At 37.3% G+C, this 18,178-nt stretch overlaps 2 protein-coding genes across 2 annotated transcripts in view; both read left to right on the top strand.

Annotated features, from left to right (window-relative positions):
- Positions 1–9,374: 9,374 nt before the first annotated feature.
- Positions 9,375–10,534, top strand: LOC126419335 (52 kDa repressor of the inhibitor of the protein kinase-like). The gene is made up of 2 exons (XM_050086518.1): positions 9,375–9,593; positions 9,678–10,534. Exons 1-2 carry the CDS (start codon positions 9,490–9,492, stop codon positions 10,066–10,068), a joined length of 495 nt encoding a protein of 164 aa, XP_049942475.1. The 5' UTR covers positions 9,375–9,489; the 3' UTR covers positions 10,069–10,534.
- A 2,141-nt stretch (positions 10,535–12,675) lies between these two features.
- LOC126419137 (14 kDa phosphohistidine phosphatase-like) overlaps positions 12,676–18,178 on the top strand; it is a 45,231-nt gene continuing 39,728 nt past the window's right edge. The window contains 1 exon segment of the mRNA XM_050086245.1: positions 12,676–12,831. Within this exon segment, the coding sequence (XP_049942202.1) occupies positions 12,728–12,831 (104 nt within the window). The 5' untranslated portion in view covers positions 12,676–12,727.

Here is an 18,178-nt window from a genome sequence, read left to right as displayed (position 1 = left end):
CCGACGGTGCAGTCGAGGAAGTTTTCAGGGGCGAAAATTCGAGCGTCAAATTTTTCCGGTACAATGAAGGCAGATTATTAATAGAAGAACTTCAGCACGATATGATGCCTTGTCAAGAGGAACATATCACTGTACCTATTGCGAAAATTCAGGCGGCGATTGAAGGCATTACTGTGCAAGTTACTTTAGATACAGGAGCAGCAGTAAATGTCGTTTCTGAGAAGTTATTTCAAAGAATACTTCAGAAAGCAACTCCACCGATTTTTCCTGTTCAATGTTGTAGAATTGTAGGTCCTACTGGTCATAAGTCTTCTCAGGTTAAAGTGCAGACTCAACTCCAGTTAGATATAGGAAATGTAGCTATAAATTGCACGTTCCTTGTAATAAAAAAATTGGTTGAGGACTGTATCCTGGGTATAGATGAATTTAGAGAGAGAAATTAGCATATCGATTTTTCTCTAGGCCGTGCCAGTTTTACAACAATGGATCAGAAACATCAACTGAATCTTCTCAGGGAATATAGTACCCATGGAAAGTATTGTCATGGACGAAAGCTGCAAATAAAGTGGATACATAGCAAACCTGTAAGGTATTACAAAATTAATTACTTGCAACCAGTTTTAAACCCTGAAGATATGGTATATGAAAAGATACAAGAACCTGAATATTTGCAACAACATCAAAGAAAGCAATTATATGATCTTCTACAGGAATATCATGAAGTCTTTCAAGAAAGACCTGGTGTAATCAAGGGATACACATGCCATTTAGATGTGATACCACACCAAGTTTTCTGCCGTATTTTTTATCCAGTACCGTGGCACCAACGAAAGGCAGTTGATGCGGAAATCCACCAGATGCTTGAATGGGATCTGATCGAACCTTCGACGAGTCCATACTGTAGTCCGCTTCATGTTGTCTCGAAAAAGGGAGGAAAAGTTCGTCTCGTGCTAGACGCACGGCAGATAAATAAGATTATCGTGCCCGTGCGAACTCACCCGGAAAACATCGATGAGCTAATTCAAAGGTTCGAGGGGATGAAATACTTAACAAATATTGATTTGAGAAGTTCATTTTGGCAGGTGGCTCTAGACGAACCATCAAAAAAGTACACCGCATTTGTACATGCAGGTAGAAGCTATCAATTTAAGGTTTTACCTTTTGGGCTAAACGTGAGCTCAGGAGTTTTTATAAATGCTCTAGATCATGCATTGGGACCTGCACTTCGAAGCAATTTAACTTTATTTGTGGACGACATGCTCATAGCTACGAGCACATGGGAGGAGCACGTTGATTTATTGAGAAGAGTGTTAGAACGTTTCAAGGAAGCAGGCATAACCGCAAATCTGCAAAAGTCCCATTTTGCTCGAGATAAAATCAAATTTTTGGGTCATCTTATAAATGAAAAAGGCATCTTACCGGACTCCGAGAAACTAAAGGCAATCAAGAACTTTGCAGTTCCAACAACAAAAAGACAGTTAAAGGGCTTCCTCGGAGTTGTCTCTTTTTTCAGGCGTTTCATTCACGACCACTCTATTAATGCAGAACCGTTGTACAGCTTGTTGCGCAAAAAATACTCCGTGGGTGTGGACGCAACAATGTCAGAATGCATTTGAAGCAATAAAACATGCCTTAGTCAATTCACAAATATTATATCATCCGGATATGAGCCAAGAATTCGGTTTAATGGCAGATGCTTCGGAAATTGGAATAGGTTCATGCCTCTTCCAAGTAAAGATGATAGATAGGAAATCAACTTTCTGTCCAATAGCTTTTGCTAGCCGACTCTTAACTGCTTGTGAAAGAACATATACGACTACCGAAAGGGAAGCATTGGCCGTAGTCTGGTCATTTAAGAAATTTTACTATTACTTATATGGAGCGAAGACAACAGTATACTGTGACCACAAAGCGTTAAGTTTTTTTGCAAACATGTAAATTATTACATCCAAGATTAGCAAGATGGACGCTCTCACTCCAAGAGTTTCAATTTGAAATTAAATACCTAAGCGGACAGGATAATTTCATCGCTGATGCACTGTCTAGAATGCCAGATGGAGATTTGTCAACTATCAACATCACCGGCAATCCGTCCGAATTTAATGTTCTTATAATGACTGATAGAATATATAGGAAACATTTTCTTGACATGTTTAAGAACATGGAAAAACTACAGAATGAAGATCCTCGTTGGCATTCAATAAAGGAAACTTTAGCAAAGCCTGGAAACGATGATCTGAAGAGACTGTACAAAGTTGAGGACGATGTCTTATTTTTCAAAGGGCATCTTGATTCAGATAATTGGAAGGTGTGTATTCCCGAGAAGAATGAGAATGACTTAATTTTGCACACGCACATCACTTGGGGACATTTTGGAGTATTAAAGTGTGCTCGGAAGATTCAAGCATATTGCTACTTCCCAAACATTCGCAGGAAAGTGCACAGACAGCTAAGGAAATGTAAAATTTGTCAGCTAGCCAAACCAGGAAATTTTTGTGTGAAAGATTTCCTACATCCTATTATACCCACTAAACCGCTGTCAATCATTTCGGTCGACGTCTGTGGTCCTCTACCATCATCAAGGGGAGGATGCAAATATATTGTAGCTTTTCTTGATATATTCACTAAGTATGTCAAACTTTATCCATTAAAATCAGCTACTGCTGCATCCATAGCCAAGAAGCTGGTCAAAGATTATATAGTCAAAGTAGGCAAACCAGAGGCTATTCTTTCTGACAATGGGTCAATGTTCACTGGATTTCGTTGGAGGCAAACATTAGCCAGTTGTGGTATAAAACAAATTCTAACATCAGTGTACCACCCTTCGGCGAATCCCGTGGAACGAATTTTTCGTGAATTAAACCGGTTCATGAGAACATATTGCCACAACCAGCAACCAAAATGGATCGACTATCTTCACGATTTTCAGGAAATTGTAAACAATATGCCACATACTACGACAGAATACACCCCATACGAACTGATGTTTGGAAAACAGGAACAGAATGACTGGATTCGACCAATTCCTAAAGTAGCTATTAACAAAATAGACCTACAAAATAAAGTACGACAATCCTTACTTAATATAATGGACAAGGCAAGAAAAAGGAAAATATATTTTGACAATCGACTTGGAAAAATAAAAACATATAAAGTGAAAGACCAAGTTTTAGTAAAAACTCATCCTAAGGCTTCACTTATACAGAGGAAGAACACAAAATGGCAATAATTGTATCAAGGACCATTTGTGATTACCAAAATACCCCATCCAGGAACTTATGTTTTGAAGGATGTGAAGAATGGAAAGGTGAAAGGAATGTATCCTCATCACTTGTTAAAGCAATTTCATGATGACTGAAGATTATGAATATTGAAAATACTATTCTTATCAAATAATATTGATTAGAGAATTTTCATTAAACCTATGAATCATACTTAGGATAGTTTCTTTTTTTTTTGCAATTTAGTAGTTAGTTTTCCTTTTCAGGCATACTGTACGAGAGATATGCAGACATTATGTATAGGTTTTCCACTGTAAGGATAAGTTTTCTTTTCAGTATGCAGAGAATTTAGCTATAGTATGAATGATTTCTTTTAAAAAAATTTTATTTAGTAGATAGTAATTTCAATCAGGTTTCACAATGCATAATGACCATGGGTTAGTGACTCAAATGAATCTGGTCTATGGCAAGATACTTTTTCTTATGTCAACTTAACAATCTCAATGTATGTTTGTATTTGCTTTTTTACTCGCTGAGCTGAAGTCATGCTGTTCGGAAGGGGTAACCCGTTCTCAGTTTTAAAAGGACGCCTATTACTTTGTTTCAATCTTTTGTGATGAACACTGTCTTTAGAATTGTACTATTGTTGTAACATACCTGTGTATGTAAATTATGTTATATCAACTGTTGCTCGCGAAGTTACCAACTGAGCGAATGCCTTTCAGTTATAAGCCCATTAACAAGTGTTAAAGTCCATCTGAAAGATGACGAGCATAAGTTGACACGGCAGCACCAGTTGGATTTGTGTATAGTGCATTATAGGGTTGTTGATAGAAATGAAGAACACCTTACGACTTCCGAATATTTCGAATTCAGGACAGACAATTAGAAAGAACTTTAGATTAGATTCTATTTCAGCTCAGCATAGATCAAATACCTTTTCCACGGAACTTACACTGACTCTTATTTTCATGTTAACCATATGCGGAAAACCATAATACCCACGAGGAGACGGTGAAATGGGAATAGAATTCCATCAGTTACCAGGAGATGACAGATAGAAGGGAATCGTAGATGGACGTAAACCAACGAGTCGACGGTTCACCTCAAGACACAGAAGATTAACAGTGTTGTGTTTCTTTTGTGAACAGTGTTTAAATTCATTTAAAAAAAATCCATATTGTAAATTTTTTTTTTATTTTCCATTGTAATTCAATTAATTTTCTTTGCAAATGAGAAATATGAGGATGGTAAATCTACCCCGAGGTTTTCCTTGGTTTTCCTTTGTGGGGCTTGGCCGAATGGCTAGATTATCCGTTTGAGACATCCCAAGGCGAGTGACAGAAGCTTTGAGTGATGATGAAAAAGGTTTCTGATCACATCTCATGCCATCCTCGACAAATGAATAAAAGCAAGCATGTAAGCTATGCATATATGTTGCATCAGGAATTCACCACAGCCTTTGTCAGCAGTATATGCACCCAAATCAATAATTTACATTTAGATAGTCATTCACTAATACCAAAATATCATAAGAAATACAGTGGACATTAATACTCTAGTGGACTTTAATACAGCGTCATAAACAATCACCGATATAGTGTTGTGTGAACGCTCGTGTTTGTTTTTGCCCAAAAACGTTCGTCCACAAGAGGGGCATATATGATGTATCATGCAGCGTAACTTGCTGTGACAGTGCGAGAGAGAGACAAAGATATTGTTTATTACTCTGTGGCGGACAGCGCTCACATAATTATTCTTAGGATATAGTTTTTGTTTGTTCTGGTTAAGAGTAATTTTAGTAGAGGAGAGCCATTCTTGTGATGTAAAAAAATCGACGCCATTGCGAGTTTTGATTCACATTGTAAAATATAAGTGCATATGGAAGGAAATCAGTTAATAGAACAATAAAATATTGTTCATTTCAAGAAGGTACGTCTTATTATACACCCAGCGATGTACTGCTATTGTGACTTACTAATAAACACCAGTTGAGAACAGTTCCGACGGGAGCGTTCAGTTCTAGTGAAATAGTTCGATGTTTTCTTCGGAAAAGAAGTCACTTCATGGATCATTCAAAACCACAATAGTAACTGGACATTTCTCAGAACTGAAAGCAATCTGATTGCTATGCAACAGAGCCCCGAAGAATATTTCTCCGTACTTTGGTTACCACTTTCAGCTCAACACGGTATTTGCAGCATCTGGAGCAGATTTCTACAACAGCGGAAGCGTGTAATCGCCATCAGTTTCACACACCGCCCTGTGTACGCTGTATGTATTTACCCACAACAGTGAACATACAGTTACTCACACAAATAGAAAGACAATACTAGGTGGTGTGGGGAAACATTTCAGTATAATGGCCCTGTAGAGCTAAACAGTAATTAACCTTGTAAGAAAAGGAGTCGTTATAGCGGTTTGTCTTCTGTTGAAGCACTGAAAGAATTGCACTTGATAGAAAAAGATGAACTATTGCAATATGGCAGTTCCTTAACTTTGAAGTCTCTATTTCCTAACTCAATTGAGCGCCAAAATGTCAAGTTAGTGTTGCGTATTTTCAGTGATACGACAGTTGTTGCTTTGGACACATTTGGTTCAAAGAAAGCAATTAGCAACTGGGAAAGTACTGCAACATTCATAAAAATAATAAATCGTTGGTGGGATATTGTAAATGTAAAAACACTACTCAAGGGACAGAGGTTAAGAAATATTTTCCAAGAACCTGTGACTAGTAAATCCCATCACATACAAGAATTCTTACAGTGCTTCATCTCATGGTTATGTTCTTGGGAAGAGTGTAGTGATGAAAGAAAACTTACTCGAGAGACACATAGCGCTTTGAAACACACAACTGCTGCTTTGATAGACTTCAGTGACTACTGGCTTTCTGAGAAAAACAGATCATATTTGCTGTTAGGAAAAGTACAGACAGACAGTTTAGAAGACAGGTTCGGCAAATACCGCCAGCTATGTGGGGGAAATTATCATGTTTCTCTAAGACAAGTTTTTGAAACTGAACAAAAACTAAGGGCACAGTCTATGTTTTCCCTTGTGCTTCGGTCGAAAGTAGTTGGGGATGTTGTTATTAAGACCACTGATATTTTTTCTACTCATACTCAAATTCAGGGATTAAAAGAAACATCAATACCAGAATTTTTAAATGTAGCAGTAGATGAAAATGATGTTGATGGAATAGATGAGAATACTTGGCCACAGTTGCATTACATAGCAGGTTACTGCTCACACCAAGCTATTAAAAAAAACCATTGTGAATACTGTAAGGTATTCCTTACTACAGATGAAATGAAGCAGGGTGGTGATGATTTGATTATGGTAAAAGACAGAGGAGGGTTGGCATATCCTGCAGATGATGTAGTAGTGTGTGTGACATATGTCTATTTAACTCTACAGAAAATTCTGAAAGATCAGGAAATTTTATTTTTAGAACAGGCAAATCAGAGAAATGTACTTGTGAAGGTAGCATCCCACAACATTCCCAGCAATCTTTTTTATGGGTTTCACTGTAAAAATAAACACTCAATTGATTCAGTCATGAATTGCATACTGTTTTGCTGTGCAAATATTTTGCTAAACAATTACACCAAGAGGAGAAATGATGTAACTACTGTTAAAATGTAACTGTGTACAAAAGATTGAAAAAATATTAAATTATACTGTTTGGGGCTTGGGAAGATGATGTGAAATAAATGTTTATTTCTATTTTCTGTTTTTATTTCATGCACAGTATCCCATACATCTTGTTGGTAAATGTTATGTATTGGACCCCTTCTGCTCTCTTCGAAATGGTGCAGCCGTTAACATGAGGCTTTGCTACAGATTAATTTGTTACCACAAATTCTCTGTGAAACCCCAATCTCATAGAATTAGGGGAATAGTCTTTTCTGTTCATCAGTAAATATATAATTAATGCTGCTCCTGCTCTGTGGTTGACAAGTTTTTGTATATATTTTTGTCCAGTCAGTAAATTAATTATTCTCACAAGGAGAACAATTCATTGCTAGTATTAGCATGCTAGTCTGCCATCACCATAAGTAAATATTAATCTGCAGAACAGGTCCAGTCTGTCAATACAACCAATATTTCGGGGAGGGGGGAGGACAATACATAACTTAAGCCATTCTTCATTTGAGAGAAATTGATAATGTTTTTGGAGTTTGGAATAGCAGTGCTTTTTTTCCTCTGGGACAACATTAAATAGTGAATAGTAAAAGAATTTAATTGTCATTTAGCTATTGTAGCAATAGAGAGTCAAATTACAAATGTTTAAAAAGTATACAGCATGTATACAAAAATTACTTTACACAAATTAAAAAACAATGTTACAACAGATTTTCCATAAAGTAAAATATTCAAGCTAAAACGATTTGTGTAGTACATCTTAAATTGAAATCATTAAGGAAATTATGGTACACTCACCGAGCAGTTATCACTGTGATATTTACACTCATACATTCAAGTGAGTAGGGAGGATTTACTGATAACCAACTGTACTACTTGTGCTTGAATAAATCAAATAAAGCTTCTACCCATTCTAGAGGCAGTCTGTCAAACAGCTTCATACTCACTACATTGCTGTTCTATGATTTAGATAATCTGCAGTAAGGTATGTGAAGATGCACACTATTTCTAGTTCTGGCATTACTGAAGATTGGCATACCACTCATCTGCTTTCACAAATGGCACTATAGATGACATTTTAAATTTTTACAATGCTGTAATACCCATTGCCAATGATCAGTGTATCAAATGACAAGTATTTTAATTAAAAGATGGGGATCAGTATGTGGATGGGTGAATATAAATGGATCAGTTTGTACAGTAAAAAGTAATAACAGGTTCTTAAGATATCTCATTACATGAAGCTGATGGGTGGTGTCCCATTCTTCAGTTAAACCTCAGTTCCATGAGAGTGTAAATCCTGCCTAAGCTGGTATTCTGTTAAGTTAGTCTTTGTATACAGTAGAACAGTGAAAATGTGCAAATTTATAACAATCAATATTTTCAAGCTGATAAACAATGGCTTACAGTGGGCAAGTTTGTCAGAGTTTGTAATGATTCTAATGTGTGATTCCCATGTCAATTTATAATACCTAATAACTTAACACTACCTAGTCTTCTACTGGCAAATCTCTTAAACTAAGTAGTATGTAAAAGGTTCAGTGAAGTTTACACAAGTTTCTGTACGGTAATGTTTTCTTAAGTATAAAACTGTAGATGACTGCCAAATGAGGTATCTGTCATACGAAACTAGAATTTGACATAGATACAAGTCCCAGAGTACCTGCTTCGATTGATTGTCAGTCTTTCCAATTGCGGTACCTCATTTTCAATTAAATTATGCAAGGTGACTTACACGGTGAAAATAGTGCTGTCAGGGTTATGGAATTAGAAATTCGCATTTTCAAAACGCGAGTGACGGAAATTAAAAAGTATTTTCACCTTTGGAGCTATAGTTTACGAAATTTGAACAATGTAATTCTCCTGTGAGAATGATTAGCGTTTGTTTACAGATTTGTGTATAAAACAGTGAGTAGTCTACCAGGAAACTGTTTAATGTTTTCATATGCGTGGCGTAGAGCCTAACAAGCCGCTCGGTATTTCGGACCCCTAGTCGTGACGTCACGAGTCGCGCTGTGAGGCCTTGTTCCTAGGTGGCGTTGCTACAGTCCCCAGTTGAAATATGGCATCCCGGCTAAGAGACAAGTTGAAAATATGATCACTATCTTTTATTTACTTAAATTTGCCATATTTCGTGACAGTACCTTTTCCGTTAGACGTTTGCAAGGCGATATTAGTCTTGGCTTCAGTTGTCTAAGTATGATTCCACAATGCATCGTTGTCGGCTGCAGAAAAGACGTGGTTCAACGTGTTTCTCTCATTTTGGTGTTTCAAATACAGTTTCTTCAAATGTAGTTTCTTCTTTTTAGTTAATACAAAAATAATAGTAACATAATTCAAAATTATTTATGACGGCGACCTTCTCATTGTTCTTCCGTCAACACACACCACGACAATAGTCAAAGACGACTCCAACGTCAAAGATATTTTACACAATTCACAAATTTTCACTTGTAATCAGTCTCTTTGCTATTCTTCGATACATCACAGTCTATTGTCTAATATAACAGTCGCGACACTTCGCCTCGATTTTGTTGCCAGCAGCGCCCCAAGAGGCTGGTAGGTTACACTGTGAATTCGGCGCGATCGTGAAAGAGAATAGTGGTTGTTTATTTTGATTTATACAATGGCTTTTACTGGCGGGAGCGTTTGTAGCGCAATACATTGCACCAACAACAGGAAGAAGACACCACAGCTGTCTTTTTTTAGGTTTCCTAAGGATCCTGAGAGGTATATACCATCATGTTACTAAACTGTATCGTCAGGATTCACTTGCAAACTATATGTGTATAAATGATGAATGTTTCGTTTTAGGAGCAGAAAATGGCTTGTTAATAGCAGGCGAGAAGACCTCATTAAGAAAGAACCAGTGTACCTGTATAATAATATTAGGTTTTGTTCGCTACATTTCGAACAAAACCTGTTCATGAACGCAGACAACAACAAACTCGTGTGGAATGCAGTACCCACACTGTTTGACATTCCAAATAAGCCACCTCAGCTGACGATGAAGAGGAAACTGCCACAAAGATTCGACAGTCAATCTAAAGCAGTAAAACAGTCCTATGACACAGAAGCAGCCGGTTCAACTCTGCATGTATCAGTGCCAGATTCGTGTGAATTGTCAACACAGACTTGCTTTGACGATGAAGTGGTTAGATTAAGTGCAGCTGTTCGTGTCTTACAAAAGCGTGTGAAGTGTTAGAATGTGCAAATCGCTAGACTTCGAGCGAAACTATTACGGGACAAGGAAAGTGCCTACAGACAGCGACAGAAACTGTATCAGAAGGAGCAAGTGAACAAGGACAAACGAATGTTAAAGACCATAGGATCCCCATATTTAAAAAAAGTGCCCTTGACTTGTTGTTAAGCCAGATTAGCATGCCATTGAAAGAGAAACGTGCTGCAAGATGGAAAGACGAAAATAAGCTGTTTGCTCTAAATTTATTATATTACAGCACTCAGGCATACAGGTTTTTGTCAGAATGTTTTATGCTTCCATCAGTGCGTAGGGCTACATTACAAAGGTATGTGGAAGGCATACAAATAAAATGTGGGATAAGTGACAATATATTCCATCTTTTAAAGCAAAAGGTGCAACATTTTTCTTATAATGATAAACTTGTGAACATGTCATTGGATGAAATGTCTCTAATGGCAAATTTGACATATGAGGCACAGCTAAAATTGCGAACAGTATGTTGGTGATAATGATTAGTGGCATTTTTTCATGTTTCAAACAACCATTGCTGTACTGTTTTTGTAAAGGAACAGTGGGAGCTATGCATTCGACTGCTATATTTTATGAAGTAGTCAAGAGACTTAAGGAAATTGGCTTGGTTGTAAAGACCTGTGTGACTGATCAGGGTTCAAATTTTGTGGACTGGAGAAAGAGACGGAATTACACAAGTCAATCCAAGTTTGGTATATGAGGAGCAGAAGATCTATTTCTTCTATGATACCCCACATTTGTTTAAGAACATCAGAAACAACCTATTTAGGTATGACATAATTCATACATCAAATGATGGTTTGGTTGGTACTGCTTCTTGGAAGGACATTTCTCAGCTCTATTCAAATGACTTGCACAGGAAATACAAGTTAGCTCCGAAGCTGACTAAAAAAGCTGTCGAACTGCCAGCTTTTTCAAAAATGAAAGTGGGTATTGCAGTTTGTGTGTTAAGCCACACAGTGGCAGCTGGTATTGACACACTTGTATTTTGTGGTAGTATGCCATTATCTGCAACTGGCACTTCAGACTTTTGTCAGAAAGTTAAAGACATTTTTGATTTCTTTAATACATACAGTGTGAAAGGGCCTGTGCATCTAAGGAACTGTATTAGGAGGGATTCAGAGCATCTGCATGTTCTACATGTGATGAAGCCATGGATTCACTCTTGGAAATTTGTAGGCTCTGATGGAAAAGATTACTTCCTGAGGATAAAATGTGTAAAGGGGCTTCTAAGCAATATATGTGCTTTGGAAATGCTTGCTGCCGAGGTACTGACTGGAACAAAATTGTACTTATTCTCACGTAAAATTAACCAAGACACATTGGAAAACTTTTTTTCAACTATGAGGCAGAGAGGTGGTTTTTGCAGCAACCCATCTCCAAGGCAGTTTTGTGCTGCATTTAACAACTGTACACTAAGCAAACTGATAAATTCTTCTAATGTGGCAAGCAGTAATTGTGAAGGAATTGACTGGGATCAGGCAATACTGGACATGAAATCTGCTCAAACATTAAAGGTCTCACAGTTGTTATGCAGTAGTGATACAAGTTCTGCAACAAAGCTACCAAATGTGGAAGTTCCAGCAGACCTTGGAGAACAATACAGTATGAGATATGTGTTTGGTTACATATTGAAGAAACTTTTTTCTTTACATAATTGTGTCAAGTGCAGGAATCTACTTGTAGACAACAGCCAGGACTTAGATGCAAATGACAAATTTTATTGCAATTTCAAAAGTTACGAAGACAATTTTGAAGCCTGGTTATTTGCAGTGAAAATATTTGTTTATTTTTGAGGGATTGTGAAAATCAGATGGCTTCAGTTTTTGATGAACATTCTCACAAGAAAAACTGTGGTGAATTATATGTAAACTTGTTGATGGCTGTCCCAAGTTTTCCCCCTGGATGTTGTGAAGAAACTAAGCTGCTGTTAATCAAGATATTTGTTAAAGTGAGACTCGTTTACTGGCTCAAATATTGGAATCAAGACTTAGTTTCTAACAACAAGAAAGCAAATAAGAAACTGAAGAAGTTGGCTCATTTGGGCTGCTGATTTCTTTGGTATGTATTTCGTTCACTTCTGTTCTTAGTCACTTAATTTTCCTTGCTTCTTTCGTGTGATGACATTATTTTGTCAGCACCTTGTGCACTGACTGATTGATTGAAAATTATTCAAATATTTGGTTTTTCTTGAAATGTAGTGTAATCAGCTCATTATAATGTTTTTAGCATATTTCTCCCACTATTTTGTAGTTGCTTGTCCCACTTAGAATAATATAAAGATGAAGGTCGTACTTGTGGCAACAGGCGAAAATGACAAACGCAGTAGGCTTACAGAACGATAAACAAGCTGTCGGTCATTTTTGCATGTAGAGGTACATGTCTGTGCTTCCTACATGTGAATCTGTGTGTTTATATTCTTTTGATATCAACGTGGTAAGCTGCAATTCTGTCCAATGTCACAAGTGTTTCTTCACGAATGTGTTGTAGCTTGCCACTCTATTCATGATTTTTGTCCTTACTTGCACTTTTTTTAGAATCATTTTTAGAAACATATATGCCTTCTGGTACCACACAAACCCTTGGAGCCAAGAAAATAACTCAAATAATTCGGAAATTAAGTAGGAAATGGATGCAAACAAACATTATGCTTACGACGCGTCTGACGTTCACCTTACCTGCCACTTGGAGCGCTAGTGTCGCTCCATCTGTCAAACGGCAACAATTTTTACAGCAGTGAGTGTCGCGACTGTTATATTAGACTGTGGATACATTTTCTAATAGTAATCAATATGCTTTTACTCTCAAAAACAGAAGTAAATTAACATATAATAAGACAAATTATAATAAATTCTGACAAAAATATAAGAAAACATTTACAATTCGGTATCGACAAATACGGTAAAAAAATAACATCTCCCAGATCCATTACAAGGTCTTGGTAGCATAACTATGACTGTGTAGCTAATATCTAACCCCAGAAAGCACCAAGCTGGTATTCTGAAGGGGTGTGGAATCTGAGAAACAACCAGTATTCAAGAATATTGCTATCAAAAAGATGTTTTTGGGAGTTAATTTGACAAACTTAACCACGATAGCCTCATGATACTTATTCAAGAAAGTGGACTAAGCAATAAATGCTTGTGTGTGAAAAAATAAACGTGTTTGGAGTTCAGTGAACAACATGAGCCATAGGTAGCCTATATGAAGTGTGATGTCATATGGCATCTAGGATATTTTGTTTGTTTCAGTAAAATATTTTGAGTGTGTGTTTTGATCATAATATGAAGTTTATTTTTTGTGGCTGGTAGCTTAGACTGTATTGTTTGCTAGGTGTACTTTAAGTCTAGGCCTACTGGAGATGGTGTTCGACTGGGGGAATGCTTGTGGCATACAAGATGTATATATGTGTTCATTTACATTGACAGGCTGATCTGTAGACTAGTGTAAACATATATCTAGGATAGGTTGGGTTGGTAGGTCATTCCATAGATACATTTAAGTACCTATGTGAGGCTCCATTTTCGAATTGTGGTCTGGTATTTTCAATTTTTTAATATATTTGAAGGACTAATAGAAAGAACATCCTGGGCCCAAAACTACCTTTTCTCACAGAGATCCTGGTAGTCTCTAGCATTTTATTTCGCTAACATTTTCGTGTTATTAGTTAGGTGAGCAGTTGATCAGTTCTGTGTCTTATATCTCCACCACGTTAAGGGTGTTGTCGTTCATAAGCTTGGTATCACATTTTTAACTAATCCTGTTTTTGGCATTTCAAAGATTGATTTGGACACAACAGTTCATAACCAGTTCTTTGTCTTGCCTTTCTCCAACCAGTCAGTTATAGAGAGGTCTGTGGTTTAACATGAACCCTAAAAACAGTGCAGTTTTTATATTAACAGATTGTTGCCAGAGGTTAAAGAGTGATAAATGACAGAAGAAAGGGGTTGTGACATTTTGAAAACTTAAAGTAAGTGCAATTTTAGGGTATGCCTTCTTGATCACTGTCCACGTTCTCAGACTAACATGTAAAAATCTTTTTATGTACTGTGATATCATGTCTTAGAGTTCAAGTTTGTTGTCTAGATAACAATAGGGGGAACAATCTTACACGTGAGGTGACATCAGTGCAAGAATCCAAATATTAAACAATGAAGTTATTAAGGAATTGTTTTACAAAGAAACAGTATGGCTGGTCACTACTGATAGTCAAGGAAGCAAGATCCCAGGAGGCCCTACTGCTGATTAACACTTTTAAAAGTGAAACACTAATCTTATTTTTCAGAACTATTCATTCTTGTCCTCACATCCTGTCTGTCTGCGTGAGGTAGGAACTAAGTTAAGGGGCCATTAGAAGTGTTCTATTCCACCTGTCTCCTTGACCCATGACATAATGGTGTTGTGTGTGTGTTTTTGAATTGGTTTGTGTTTGTTGAGTTTAACATGTGATATTGGGTTCATTATCACTATGGTAACATGGTGGGTTTATTTGAGTCTGGGTAGCCAGTGCTGCAATGTGGATTTGGAAATCTTCGTTTTTCAGTGATGGTTTTTTATGTGTGTGGCATTTTGTTAGGTTTGATTAGTTTTGTGTGTGTGTGTGTGTGTGTGTGTGTGTGTGTGTGTGTGTGTGTGTGTGTGTGTGTGTGTGTGTGTACTGGTAGCGGCGGCCAACCTAGGTGATTTTGTTGCATGCTTTTGTTGGTAATAAACTTTTATTTTGGTTTTAATCTGTAGTAATTCTGATGTTCTGTCTGTTTTACATTTATCGTACTTTGGTTGGTTTTAATTGATCTGGTGTATATACAGGTTTTTGTGTTTTCGAGTTGTTGAAGGTTTGGGTTTTTGTGGTGTTATTTGAGTTATGTTGGTGTGTGAAGTTTACATTGTTTTCATTATTATTATTATTGCTGGTAGGTATTGAGAGCTGCATTTGAGCTACATAGGTCAAGGGAAATGTCTGATTCCACTCTTCGGGTTGTAGCTATTGGTTCCTTGGTACCTGGGCTTCCTTTCAGCTGTATTGGTTCCTTGCTATCTGGGCTTCCTTTCAGCTGTATAGGTCGAGGGAAACATCTGATTCTGCTTTTCGTGGCACTTATGCAGTCTAGGGAGTACATGCGCTGATCACGAGAAAAGTACCTATTTTTGAAGGAAACACGTATTTCTGAAGATATAAGCATATATATGCGCTGAATACCAAAATTTTTTTTATTTCAAAACTTTAGTGTTACAGTCATATCTGACGCGCTCTTCACCAAAAAAGTACTTATTTTTCATTTGGATGCAAAGAAAAAATCAGTTAACTGTCTCAAAAATTTTTTTTGTATCAAAAATGACATATTGCATATGTATGCACGGATTTTAATTTTTATTCCCCCCCCCCCCCCCTCTCTCTCTCTCTCTCTCTCTCTCTCTCTCTCTCTCTCTCTCTCTCTCTCTCTCTCTCTTTCTCTTCAAGAAAGGTGGAATTAATAACAAAATTGTGGAATGGATTTTCCCCAAAACGTTGACGCCAGAGAAATTCCGCCAGGTAGTTATTCAGCATAGCACAGTGAGTTCTGAAAGGCCTTATAGGATTTTTTTCTTTAGCTTTTTGCCAGACTGACTCCATGTGATTTGTGGTTGCGTTTGTAAAGGGATCGAGAAAATAAAGCGAATGATTAACAGCCAGATTATTGTAGCCCAAGTTACCTATGGTGTTGTAAGTTGCCACAAATCAGAAACTGCTGTGGTTCCAGTAGCAAAACATACTGTTGCAAAATTGGCAGCAAATGGGTAGCATCACGTTGTGGCACAGCAACCATAAAGCTTTGCTTTGTCTCAACGTCATAACCACCAAAGACCCATTGCTCTTGCACCTATGACTTCGATGGTGCTGACGAAGCAGCTCTCGTCTATTTCAACAGTATGGCCAGGGCCGCCCAAAAGTATTGGCTCAATTAAGAAATATTCATGGCAGATATCTCTACAAAATTGGCACCAATCGACCACAGTGTGCTCGCTGCCAATTTTGAGCTCCCTCATTAAAAACTTTTGCCTATTGCGTTCGAAAACCCACATGTAAGACAGTTGCAAAATTTTAGAAATGTCTAAATGACTGCCAGCAAAAAATGACATTTTCCTGATTGAACATTTCTTTCTACAGTCCCTGCCAATGGAGCAGCTCCAAATTTCGCCATCTTTCCCTGTAGTTTTCTCCAGCTTCATCTCATTGTATCCAACACAATACCCATTTTCACACACCATATCGTTCTTCATAAGACCTTGTTGCCTAGCCCATTGTATTGAGCTTTGGGTGTTCTCCATAACATGGTATAAATCTTCCATTACAAAGTCGCTCAAATCTGGAAAATTTCTCGCCATTTTGGCACACGCAGTAATATACGATACTTCAAAATGAACAGCCACAACAGAAAAATATAGGTTGTTGGTCGCACTGATCAAGATGCATAACTGTGAGCAACAGGGACATATACCATATGCAACAATATGCAAAGCCAACAATAGCTATCATGGTAAGGATGTATGAAACTGTAAGCATTACCTATGGCTAAAGAACTCTGTGAAGAAATATATTAAAATGTCTGCAGCATATTGGCATAGCAACATGAATAACCTGGTGAAAGCAGGCAGTTAATTAATCTTTCCCCCCCCCCCCCCCCCCCCCCACCTCCATATGAAAATACGTACTTTTTTGGTATTCCATGCATATATATGCTTATTTCTTCAGAAATATGTGTTTGCTTCAAAAATAGGTATTTTTCTCATGATCAGCGCATGTACCCCCTAAACTGCGTAAGTGCCATTTTCGTTATTGCAGATGATGGTTTTTTGGTATTGTGGGCTTGGTTTGAGCTATATAGGTCGAGTGAACGGTATGATTCCTGCTGGCTTTGTGGCTGTAGCATTATGTCGTAGGTTGAGACTTTTTTAGGGGTGATGTGATGTGATGTTTTGTATTGTTAAAATTAGGTTGTCCTTGCCCTAGACCCCCTATTTCCCACGGTTGTTCTGTAGTTTCATTTTATCATTGAAGTAAGATTACTTTCACTGTTTCTATTTTCCTGCAGGTTTGTTGGCATGTGTACATAGTGACAATATTGTCGACATTTTGTATACTCTGGACGTAGGCGTTTCTGTCATATAGATGACGTCATGGGTCAAAGCAGATGGGTTAAATCGGATGCTTCCCTAATGCCGAGTTCCGAAGGTTTAATTGGATCTACTGACACTGCCTTCGACTGGTAGCATGCTACTGATGATGTGGTGTGTGTGATATCCATGCACAAAACTTCCACACAAACACATGGGTTGTTTCACAATGCCGTAATTAGTTTCAACCAGTCAGTGGTAGTCTTCAGACGAAAGGCATATGCTGATGGTAGACAGAGATCTGTTTCTGTTGTGTTCAATGTTGTTGAGAACAGAATGGAAACCAGTATGTGCCTTTACCCTAAAGGCGTTAGCTGGCTTGTCAAAATTGGATACAGCATTGTGAAATGCTTGTGAGATTATGTCAAAAAATATATAAAAGAATTTTAGATCCCTTATCTCTAAAACAGTATGTCATTTTTTTTCCATATTTATATTGCTTCTGCATTATTTTTAAATGCAAGTTGGGGAACCTATGATTGTTTCGTTATGAGAATAGATAAAATTGTCGTTGCAGTGTGTGGCTGATTTCGATGAGTGATTTATGTCCAGCATTTTGATGATGTGATAGGTGAAAGCAGACAGTTGGTATTGATAAAAATCAAAATTTCTGTTATGTAAGCTAGGACTAGTGGGCCAGGGAAAAAAGTAACCAGTCGCTCGGTCATTTCAGAAAAAAATTGATATTTGCTGGATGAATTCCCGAATGTTTAATGGGTTTAAAGACATTTTTAAAAAAATTTTATTCTCAACATTTAGAAACAGTGGCTATTTTTTGCTTTTACAGGCATCTGTTTTTTAAAAATTATTCAGTACTGAGTTGCCCCAGAAATTTCAAATAAGAATCATTAACTGGACTATAAATTAAAAACCATGATAACCATGCTGAATGTATTCCTTAATATAGGCCCTACTTTTAATGGCTCAA

Source organism: Schistocerca serialis, chromosome 9 (genome assembly GCF_023864345.2).
Source record: "Schistocerca serialis cubense isolate TAMUIC-IGC-003099 chromosome 9, iqSchSeri2.2, whole genome shotgun sequence".
Taxonomy (NCBI): Eukaryota; Metazoa; Arthropoda; class Insecta; order Orthoptera; family Acrididae; genus Schistocerca; species Schistocerca serialis.
The sequence above is the reverse complement of the archived record's forward strand: the minus strand, read 5'-3'. Positions and strand labels throughout refer to the sequence as shown.

Bases quoted from the DNA above. Each gene is read 5' to 3' on its own strand.
- LOC126419335 (XM_050086518.1), top strand. From the start codon at position 9,490: ATGGCTTTTACTGGCGGGAGCGTTTGTAGCGCAATACATTGCACCAAC. The intron at 9,594-9,677 runs GTATATACCATC...GTTTCGTTTTAG, and splicing joins TTTCCTAAGGATCCTGAGAG to GAGCAGAAAATGGCTTGTTA.